This window comes from Orycteropus afer, unplaced genomic scaffold (assembly GCF_000298275.1).
Source record: "Orycteropus afer afer isolate SDZICR_OR568_19922 unplaced genomic scaffold, OryAfe1.0 scaffold00165, whole genome shotgun sequence".
NCBI classification, from domain to species: Eukaryota; Metazoa; Chordata; class Mammalia; order Tubulidentata; family Orycteropodidae; genus Orycteropus; species Orycteropus afer.
This window is the reverse complement of record NW_006921752.1, coordinates 6,766,811-6,778,987: the sequence shown is the minus strand read 5'-3', so window position 1 is coordinate 6,778,987 and position 12,177 is coordinate 6,766,811. Positions and strand designations below refer to the sequence as shown.

The 12,177-nt window shown below is 32.4% G+C and overlaps 1 protein-coding gene across 1 annotated transcript in view; it reads left to right on the top strand.

Moving 5' to 3' along the window:
* Window positions 1–12,177, top strand: part of DIAPH2 (diaphanous related formin 2) — a 1,278,863-nt gene that overhangs the window by 317,697 nt on the left and 948,989 nt on the right. Inside the window, exons 10-11 of the mRNA XM_007946556.1 lie at window positions 4,403–4,513; window positions 10,434–10,552. Of these exons, the coding sequence (XP_007944747.1) occupies window positions 4,403–4,513; window positions 10,434–10,552 (230 nt within the window). The remainder of the gene's footprint in view (window positions 1–4,402; window positions 4,514–10,433; window positions 10,553–12,177) is intronic.

The following is a 12,177-nucleotide window of genomic DNA, read 5'->3' as shown; positions in this document are numbered from 1 at the left end:
ATAGTGATACTGCCTCGGAAACCCAAGGAGGGGTCGCTATGAGTCTGGTTTGACTCGACGGCAAAACAACAACAACAACAAGTGGAGTATTGTCCGATAGAACTTTCTGAGATGACGGGAATGTAATATAATATCCATTCACTAGGCACACATATGAGCACTTGACTGTTGGGGAACTGAGGAACTGAATTTTAAATTTTATTTAATTGTAATTAAATTTTAAATTTTGACTAAGGACTCTCGTATTGAACAATACTGCTGTAGCGCTGCATGTTTGTATGTACATACATGAAGTAAAGGGAGAGAGAAGGAAGAGATCATTATTTAGGATAATGGGACCCTGCCCTTATTCACTGTTCAAGATGGGTTTAAAGTGGAATGTAATTAATTCTGGGAGCTATTTGCTACATTTCCTTTTCTTCCGTTTTTCATTCCAATATCTATTATGATAATAACTATTTATTAGATAGGATATTGTTAAAATAATTTTGTGTTCTTTTAATTAACCTACAATTTCAAAGCTAGATATTCCAAGTATATTAAGCATGATGCAAATGAAATTTGATTACTTGACCTGTTCTTAAAACCTTTTGTTGTGTGAATCTATAAATGGAGTTTATGAGACAGCTGGAATGTACTGGTAATTAATCAATATTTGGAGTAAAAAGATATAGTTTAGAGCCTGGAGGTTATTCATTGCCGTGTAGTCTTTTTTATCTGCTTTTAGCCTCAGTTTCATCATCTGTGAAATGAAGATAATAGCAATTACCTTATGTGGTTTTTATGAGGATGAGGTTATATAAAACAATTAATAGATTTTCTGGCAACTAATAGTAATTAAAAAATAATAATTATGATAATAGTTTGGAATCCTCTATTTTGCTGTGAATTCCAAACCTATACAATGAGTATCTCATTATTATAATTAAATAATAACATTTCCATCCTTTTTGCTAATTATTTTATTTAGTTTTGTACTTGTACAGGCAACACTCATTTCAATATTTAACTGATTTTGTACCTGTTGTCTGAAAAGGGCAGTAATAGTATAGTAACATAAAGAAATAGAAATAATTAAAATAACTTTTTCTGTTCTCCACATGCATAAAATATAAATATTTCTATAAAAGCGTATTGCTTAGCAGGTTTTATGGGGGAAGTGATAAGGTGGTATGACTGTTCATCTTATGTTATTCATAATTAATTCAATATATATTAGTATTTGATAAACAATAAATCGTACATAGATAAACCAGTGCCTTTTCCTCTATAAGCTACTGACTTGAATGTGTATCCTAATCATTTTACATTCTTGTCAAAAGATGTAACTTCATTGTTGTATTTGTTGTTGGTAGATGCCATCGAATATGTTTCAACTCAAAGTGACACTGTGTACAACAGAACGCAGCACTGCCTGGTCTTGTATCATCCTCAGTCATTGCTGTGCTTGAGTTGAGGCCTTCATTGCAGCCACTGTGTCATTCCATCTCATTGAGGGTCTTCCTCTTTTTCACTGACCTTATGCATTACCAAGCATGATATCCTTCTCCAGGGAATGGTCCCTCCTGATAGCCTGACCAAAGTGCAAGAGACTAATTTGGGCCTTTCTTGCTCCTAAGGATCAGTGTAGCTGTACTTCCAAGATAGATTTGTTCATTCTTCTAGCAGTCCATGATATATTCAGTATCCTTCGCCAATACCACAATCCAAATGCATCAATTTTTCTGCCGTGTTCCCTATTCATAGTCCATCTCTCACATGCATATGAGCCTATTTGTAAATACCCTGGCTTGCATCAGGTGCACATTAGTATTCAAAGTGACATCTTTGCTCTTTAACACTTTAAAATGTTTTTAAAGCAGATTTGCCCACTGTATCTGATTATTTGAATGCTGCTTCCATGGGTGTTGATTTTGGATTCAAATAAAAGAAAATCCTTGACAGCTTCAATCTTTTCTTTTTTGTTGTTGTTGTTGTTTGCTGTTGAGTCGGCCCCGACTCATAGCGACCCCTCCTTGGATTTCCGAGGCATTATCACTACGGAAGTAGGATTTCCCAACCTTCCTTCCGAGGAGTATTCAATTATATATCAATACTTATATGTAAAACATATCTTTAATAGCATTGCAACATATATCTGATTTAATGTAAATTTATGCTGATGTCAATACAGTCATTTTATGGATTTTAACTATTTTCATTATCTTCTGATTAAAATACTTTCATTTATGTAAAGGTACAGTTGTAAGAGTCATTAACTTGTTTCTTAATAGAAATGTTCCTTTACCTGTAGAATATTATTACAAGCCATTAAGCTAGAATTTCTTCTGGCATAAACAATCCTAGCAGATGGCAACTTTTCTCTCTGTTGATTTTTGATTAGGCATGTACTTTGGCCTGTTTGGTCATGTCATAGTTGTCACAAGGATCAATCAAGTAAACACAATGATAATATCATTATGGACAAGTACAGTATGCAAGTTATATCCCATACTATTGCGTCAATATAAAGATTTATGGTTTCTTATTGTAAGTAAAACCAGACATACTGCTCTCAATTTGATTCAACTCATAGTGACCCCTCCTTAGGTTTCTGAGGACTTTCGCTATGAAAGTAGATAGGAAGGTTAAATTATCCATTAAGGCATCAGTTTCATACTAACTTATTTGGTGTGTCTTTTAAGGTAATGCCAAGTGTATGGCAAATATTTAGGAAATTGTGTATTTTATCTTCATAATTGGACATTTGTTTAAATTGGACTGCATTGTTAAAGTTTCATTTAGATATCTAATATTGTTAGGAGCTCTGGTAGCTTAGTGCCTAAGGCACATGACTGCTAACCAGCAGGCTGGCGGTTCAAACCCACCAGCCGCTCCTTGGAAGGAAGATGGGACAATCTACTTCTGTAGTGATACTACCTCAGAAACCCAAGGAGGGGTCACTATGAGTCAGGTCTGACTCGACGGCACATGACAACAACAACAATAGCAACAACAATATTGTTAGAAACAACCACCTGAATCATCCCTTATAAAGCATGTAACTTTTGATTTTTGAACGTGGATGTGAGGTAAATGGGCTAATTTTCAAAATGGATGCATATGGCAGAGATATAAAATCAAAGATAATGCAGTAGAATTGTCAGACTTGGAACCTGTGTAAGGCAGAAGGCTGTGATATAAGGAAGACTCATTGGGTGTTCATGAGGTAGAATTCAGCACCCTGTTAAAGGTGGAAAACTTGTGAGACCTGGAAAAACAAGGCAGTCTCTGTGAGTTTGGCTTCTTGCAGGTTTCACTGTATATGTTTTTATGTTATATCCATACTTTGAAAGAATAACTATCATATTGATAGGTCTGGGTGAACTTAGTCAAAAGATGCTTGAAATATCATCTGGCAGTCTTCTTACAGTCAACTGTTTGAGCACTCTACTCTTAGTTGCTTGCTTTAAAATTAATCAATTTAAATATGTAGCTCTTTGATTAAACTAATAGCTGCCTTAGACTTGAACAGAAATTTCCAGAAGTGCTATTCAGTAATAATGTATAGAACCCCAGGCAATTAGCATTTTGTTGATTCCATTCTAACTTGCAATTACTAGAAAGTAAGTTCCCTTTTATAATAGGGAACTTTAAAATAAGAAGGTAAGGAAAGCCAAACTCATTTTCCAGTATTAACATAATTAATGAAATCCTTTTACTTGACAAGCCCTTATATTTATTTTATTATGAAATGTACAGTAGTATTGGTGTCATGGTGCCTTCTAGATGATCTTAATTTACTTACATTCATTTTTTCATACATGGTAATTTAAATCATTTTAATTACGTATTTTAATACTCAAAATATTTTTTGCAAATATATTTGAAGAAGAAGGTGGAGGGTATATAAATCAGTTTAATAATTTCTCCAAGTTATCACTGCTCTCTGTTTAATATCAGGGTACTTTTATAACTATATTTGATTTGCTTTAGAAAAATGTTTATCACCAGGTAGAATTGAGGCCAAGAATTCTCTGAGGAGAGCTGGATATACATTTCACAATCTTTTTAGAGGGCTATATATGTATACTTATGGAACTTTAGGTTTCTCAGAGGGAGTTTAATTTTCCTTTATATTGTTTAGCAAAGCATTACAGTACTTGACCATCCATCAAATGTTCCATGGTATTAAGACATTAAGACATTAGAAAATTTGTTAATTTTGCTGTTTATACTCTAAAGTGATCATTGCCATTATGCCTGTGAAGTATTTACATTTTTTAACCACATTTGTAATATGTCTGTATGCATTTAGTGTGGACAGATGAATAATTATTTGAATGCATTAAGTTTATATTTTCTAAAATTTTTAAAAGTGTCTTTTTTTTAAAACAAAATAAAATTTGCTTTCCAATTGCAGGTGGCCTGCATGCAGTTTATAAATGCCCTTGTAACCTCTCCGTATGAACTTGATTTTCGAATACATTTAAGGAACGAATTTCTCCGTTCAGGTCTAAAGACAATGTTACCAGTAAGTTGAATATATCCATTACTATTGATGAACTTTACTGCTTTTTCTTTTCAGACAGAATACTTGAAACAGAGTAAATAAATGTTCCTTGTTATTTTCTTTTATAAAACATCAAACATTTCATAAGCTTTTTTTAATATTAGAGTAACAGCAGTTACTATGTTTAACTGATTCAGAATTCAACTAATGACATGTCCAGAAGTGACATAGTTTTGTTTTTTTTTTAAATCGCCTTAAAGTCAGTAGGGCTCCTCTTTTCTTTATTACATTCTATATCGAGGCCATGAAAGATTACTATTTTTGTAGTTTCAAATATCATTGAAAAATTTTCCTTTTCCTATTTGATAACTTAGATTGTTTTCATCTATGGTTAGCATAACCATGTGTAGAATTTTGACTAGTGTATTCTATCCATATTGCTTAGGAATGGTACTCTTGTTGTATATCCACCCCTCACTTATCAACATGGTGAGATTCCAAATACCAGGACATTATACAAAACTGGAGGATGACCAGATCAGATCACAAAATGGAAGATGACTACATCATTACAGAACTTCCAAATGATATCATTACATAAGTGCCAAACCACTGAGAATTATGGCTCAGCCTAGTTGACGCATATCCTTAACCATCATAGTCAGTCAGCATTTCTCTTGCCTCACACCTTAGTGTTCTTTATTGCCATATGTATGTCATTAACATGCAAAATAGTTGATTTTTTACTATTGTTATAAATATGAAATGTCAGATAATGGATAGTCGATAAATGACTAGGAAGTATAATGGTTTAGGAACTTTGTAAAGAAAAATAATTTTATTTCTTAAATTGAATGTGCATATTTGCTTTAACTATGCTCATGTTGGAAAACATCTTGGAAATACATTTATAAGCTTGGATTGAGATAAATGAGCACATTTACTTTAAAAATAACACACACAACTCTTTTGGCATTATAATTTACTAAATATGTTAAGTGAAGAATAATATTGTTCCAGACTATTACCTTGATAAAGGAAATTAGTAAAATCTCACAAGTCCATTTTTAAACAACTCAGGACACACCTAAGAAGCTAAAAATAAAAGTTAGGGATAGAGAAAAAAAAGAACCAAAGAAAGGGTGAAAAAATGTCAGTATGTATCTAAGTCTTGGGTTGTTAGAAAACCAAAATCAGAGTTGTTTCTTGGTGAGAAACTAGTGTTTATTGTGCTTCTGTAACTCATAATTTGTTAGTCCTGCTGAAAGTAGTTGAAACCGGTTATAATATGTATGATTGGATCTGCTTAATTTCAGAAATTTCTTACCCACGTTGAGTGGCTCCTTAAAATAAAAGGATTGTTTGCAGTGAGTCAAAACAACATTTTAGGTGACCCATATAATGATTCAGTATTCAATGAACTTAGGCACATTCACCAGTTATTGTATGTGTAATACATGCGTATTCTTCTTGATAAAATTTCTGCTCAAAAAAAAGATTGATATGGCTTTAGAGAGCTAGAAATAATGTTGTAGTCTTGATTCTAGTTTGCTTTTGAGTTGCTTTCTTCTTGGTTTCCATGTTTGTCCTTACTGGGTTGGTCTGTTTTTGGGAGAGTAATGTCTTTGAAACATGCTTGTTGTCTTCTGGAATCCTTTTACCATCCTCCATTCATTCCCTAATCCATGTTTTTTTCTGCCTTAGTTGTTACTATTACTGTTTTATCTTCCATTTACCTCTGTCTGTGAACATTTTCTGCCTTATATTACTGAAATGTGTCTCTTCTTTTTAATTTATTTTAGTCCTCATCTTTGCAGAAAAAGATAAGGATGGTAGCCTTCATTCTTAGTTTTTACACTTTCATCTGAGTGTATTAATCTCTCTCAGGTTCAGTGTCTTATGGTATATTATTCATTTGGCTATTCTGATAGTTGAGATTTTTGCATCAGTATTTCCAAACTACACTTTCCCATTGACCATCTGGCCCTAAATAAAACTTTTGTTGGCACCACATACTTCTTAATTTATATGTTATAAATATATACATCCAGTCAGATGTTTCACTGGCACATCTCTTTACTATGCCTTACTTCTCAGATATTATTGATGCCTCAGCAAAAGTATAAATTGTCATGATTTTCTCTTAAAAATTTTGAACTATCAGAAGACTCTACAGGAATTCTCAAAGAATTTTTTCTTTAAAAGACAGTGGAGCTATGGAATCCACTTGCATCAAGTATAACGGCTAAATATGACTGATTCTCAAACAAGTGGTGGGGTATGTCTCCTTAAAGAGATACTGTCAATATCTTATTGAGGGTCAGGCAGACATGTTTCTTTTGTGGGGCGCGGGGGGGAGGTAAATCTGACAGAAAGAGTAGAATAAGAGTCCTGGTAGATAGTTTCTATGAAGATTGGAGGTCATTCCTTTAATAGAGTCCATTGATTCTACTACTGTTGTTTTTGTTGTACTTTTATTATTATGATTTGGAGCAAAGGACAGAATGATCATACTTTCATGTATGCTGTTGTTGTTGTGTGCCATTGAGTCAGACCCAACCCATAGCGACCCCTCCTTGGGTTTCCAAGGCAGTATCACTACGGAAGTAGATTGCCCCATCTTCCTTCCGGGAAGTGGCTGCTGGGTTTGAACCGCCAGCCTTTTGGTTAGCAGTCAAGTGCCTTAGCCACTATGCTACCAGAGCTCCCTAATGTATGCTAGTTGTACCTAACTAATGCTGTCATCTATAACTAATTAATTTACTATCTAAATAACTAAACATTGAAATTAAAAATGTTTAGAATTTACTGCAACATTAAATGTCTTTTACACATGCACTAAAAACAAAAAAACCTAAACCCATTTATTGGAATTCATAGTGACGCTGTAGGACAGAGTAGAACTGCCCACATAGAGTTTTCAAGGCTGTAAGTCTTTACTGAAGCAGATTGCCACCTTTTTCTCCTATAGAGTGGCTGGTGGGTTTGAACTGCTGACCTTTTAATTAGCAGCCTGGCACTTTAACCACTGTGCTACCAATGCTCCACACATGCACTAAAGCTTAAAATAATATTGTCATAGATGAGCCATTCAAATACTTAATTTTTCTATTTTTTCGTACTTCAACAATCTTAATGATATATACTCCCAAATTTTCTAGAATATAGTGTATTCAAAGCAGCAAAGAGCAGATGTGGCTAAGGCTAATATTAATAAATAATAAGGAACCCTGCAAGCATAATGGTTAAGTACTCTTCAGTCTAAGACACTGTATGGGAAAATTCTACTCTATCCTGTAGGTTTGCTAAAAGTTAGAATCAATAGTACACAAAAACTGGGCTAATATTAGTAGTTGGTGCATGGATCAAAAATAAAAATTATCCCTTCTCCGGAACTATTAATGTTAGGGAAGACCAATTCTTAGTATTTCAATAGCCCCTGAGACCATCATAATATAATAGTAGAATGAAAGTTTTTTCTTAATAATTATCAGGATCTTAGAGACAAGGACTATTATTTTAATTACATTCTGAAAAATAACTCTTTCAAGATCTTTCCCCTATCTCCAAGATTGAACTTTGGTTTTTAAATGAATTTTATACTTCACTTATCTGGAAAATGCACTGTTGAGAAATAATTGGGAATCAATGAGTGGTTGTATAGTATACAGTGACTTGTAAAAAGATTATTTGCTCAGTATTTAACTTACATGGATTTCTTGTAAAGTTCTCACCATTTACCTTTTATTTAGCTAAATAAATTAAGTGAATATTAGGTTAAGTGAGATATGTGAAGGAACAGGATACGAAGAGATTGTATCTGTGGCAAGTGAGCATTATTCATCTCATGTAAGAGAGTGACAATTCATGGTGATAAGTAGTGTACTGGTAATGGACTTTGATTTCCTTTGAAGTACACTATACTATAGAAGCTTAATTATATCTGCAGGGAATCAGTAAAAACAGTTCAATATCGATGGAGCAGGTATGTTTAAAGAATATCTGAAAAATATTTATAAGATTTCACGTAATAATAGTATAACTCACTAATTTTATGATATTCTACATTTTAAAATACAAAACAATAATTACACATTTCCATTTTCTTTTGTAGGCTATCTATCACATTCTTTTTGCTATATAAAAAGAGTACTAATTTATTAAAATGATTATTTTTGTCAAGAATTTATAGATGTGTCTTTCAAGGTTTGACATTTAAATCAAAATTAAATATATGTGTATACATGTATATATTTATATCAATATGCTGGGCACATTAATAATAATATTTAATACATAGTACGTTTATGCATACCTATATTTTTTATATTCTGCAATATGTGTTCATATGTACGCTGCATAAATAATGTCTAGTTTAACTGAAAGCTAAATTACACATTTAAGCAGTTATTTTCACTGAAAATATTTTAATTATGCAGAAAATATTTTAATTATGCATGTTTTCTAAAATTCTAATGCTGATTACCTGAAAATATTGAACTTAGTTTTGAATGTATTCAAGTTTTATGATGAGTGTCTAAGAGAACATATATTGTGATATAAAAATAAGAAAATGCACGTACTCTACAATGTGTGAAAGATTGTTTCTTCAGTAATTAATGTATTGATTGTATCCGGTTTCCATTACTTTCTGAGTTAAGAAATCACCTGATAATATGACCCACCAATGTTAGATAATGTTACATTCCGATAACTTTTCTCATTCCACTTAAAAGTGGATAAGTAGATCTAAAGCAAGTTATTACTAACCAGAAAAGTAAGTGTAAATAAAATTATTTGTCATGTTTTATATGGAATTATGGGATATATTATTAATTATTTTCATATGCCCTGGAAGCATATTTTTTGTAAAATATTATAAATGTGACTATTAGGAAAAGAACACCTAGAAATTGCTTACATTTGAGTTTGGCTTTAGTAGTAGCAATTTATAATTCTGTTGACTAAAAATAATAAGAAGAAATGCATCCCATGTTGTTTCATCTACCTAATTTGAAGTACATCATGCTTGCATTTCCTTTTAGAGTTCAAGCTCAGCTCTGAACATCCTAGTCCCACTTTTGGTATCACCCTTGAGCATCCACAGTTGTGATTATCGATTTGGGTTTTGAAAGCTGCAACTTTAATGGACACATATTAAAAGATCTTCCAGGTGATATATATTAAGCCCAACAATCTCTAGTGTGGCATGCTTCAAAGGTTTTTTTTTTATATTATTTTGAAAATTATCAGGGGTTTGTAATGCATGTGCTTATAATGTATTACAAAAACAAATCTTTGATGCCCAAGTGGGTATTTTGTGATTAGGCTAAGCAAAAATGAAAGGTGGGGAGGAAACAGGAACATGTAAATTGATAATAAGTCCTAAAGCCTTTTTGCTTTAAAATCACAAAATATCATGTAAAATAAACTTCTTTGTAGAACATTTCACGCCATACTTGGGACTGTTGTGCTTGAATATATCCTTGCATTTGTTCTTCATTAATACAATTGATCTATATTTGCGTTCTTTTGCCAGAGGCATATGTGAATGTTCTAATTGCATGAGTTCTTTTGAAATCTTTGATTAGTGTGTTTAGTCAAGATGACAGCATTTAATTTGGGTTGTTAGCAATTAGTTTTGTTTTCTTCTTCTTCTTTCGTTTTAAAAGTCAGTTTTTTAAAATTTTTTTTTGTGTATAATGTGAATAATCAAAATCTGAGGCATGGTAAGACAATGAAATGAATGCAATGAGATCCTTTAATTTGAAATAGAAAAAAAAAAGCTGTGTTTATTTTCTTTTAGGATACGAAGTGCCTAGGTCAATATTTGAAATTGCTTCCTTGTATGCAAATGAATAATAGTGTTTTGGCCTTTATTATGAAAGTATGCAGTTATCAAAGTGTTATTTGTCTGTTAAGCTTTATGTTTATATATTAGGATCTAAAAGAAAAAGAGAATGATGAGCTTGATATTCAGTTGAAAGTATTTGATGAGAACAAAGAGGACGACCTAACTGAATTATCACACCGTCTCAATGACATTCGAGCAGAAATGGAATATCCTTTTGACAAACCATAAAGTAATTTTGCATCTATTATGAAAGAAGGATTTGTGGGCAATTTTGTGGACTGTTGTTACAGTATTTGTTGCATGCTCAGTTTATATCAATTTATTTACATTAGAATTTCACTGTGATGCTGTTTTTGAGATACATGTTGAGGAATTTTCAGACTGTCCTGATGATTTACAAGTACTATGCTGAAATATTACACAGTGCTTTGCTCTGTTATAGATATATTCTGTTCAATAGTCTTCAGTAGACAAGAGCCTAAGGCAGTTTACCTCATGAATAAGGAGTTTTTGGGAAAAGTTCACTGAGTTCATATATGTCTACTGGTAATCTGCGTTTTCAGCTTATTAAAGGATCCTCAATGGCTTAGAGATAGATTTCAATTCAGATGAGTTATTACTTGTACAAATATTTTACATTATTTAACAAAAATAATATTTAAATGCAATGCTATCTGAGTATAACAAGGTGGGGTGGTTGAAGCATCCAAATTCAATACAGCTGGCATATGATCTTCCTATGGCAACAATTGATATGAAATTATTTTGGATCTGAGAGATCTTTGTCATAGTGTTGCCTGTCATTTGTTTTACATCCATTACATTTCTTCCTATGAATTCTGGAAATGTTGGGAAATATCTCAGAATCAAACTGACCTTTGAGCAGAACTGCTTCTGTATGAAGTCTTCTCCTTTTGCCTCCAAAATCTGCAAGTAATACTTCCTTGCCTCCATGATACTTTCTTTGTATCTCTCTTGTTTGTGTATATCTCTCTGCCCCTATGAGAAAGAGGATAGAAATGTTATAGTTCATCTTTTTCCTCCAGTGCTCCTATCAAAGTGTCTTACACATAGGTATGAGATAACTTTGTGTATAGTGAATAACTGAATGTTATTATTATAAGGAATAATTTCTAGTAATTTTTAATCCATCATTAGTGTTACCAGTCTTACATTAAATGTATTTCTATCAATTAATATATGTCTTGTTTTGTGTAGACTTCTCTTATAATTGAATTTCACAACACAGTTACATTTGAATCCATAATTGAACTCACCACAGAGTTACTTTTGGATCTATTCTATAGCCAATTAAAGGCCTGGTGAAACTTTTACCTCAAAATCTTAACATGAGGTCTAAGAAGTAATCCATCATTTACTTAATTCTACTTTGGAGAAAATTTTGGCATTTCAAGTTATTTTTACAATGTTGGATTACTTTTCCACTTTTGTTTTTCTTTTACTTTGGTTTTCCAGCTACTTATTTTCATAATAAAAGTGAACCTATCTATGAAATCTCTTTTGTAGTTTACTAAAAGCATTTATACTTTGGCCACTTTTTTTTTTTAACATCCTAAGAATAGTATGTTTCAATCTCGATGGTCATTATTCTCCATCTTTTATCAAATAATGAAATACAAATAAATGTAAACAATTTCAGATTTAAGAAATATTTAATCTGGACAAAATAAAACTGCCTTTATAATCTTGTAGTGTTCCATGAAGTCTAAGAAGGCTTGTTTGCCTTCTATATTACACACTAAAAAAAAAAACAAACTCACTGCCATCGAGTCGGACTCGACTCATAGCGACCCCTCCTTGGGTTCCTGAG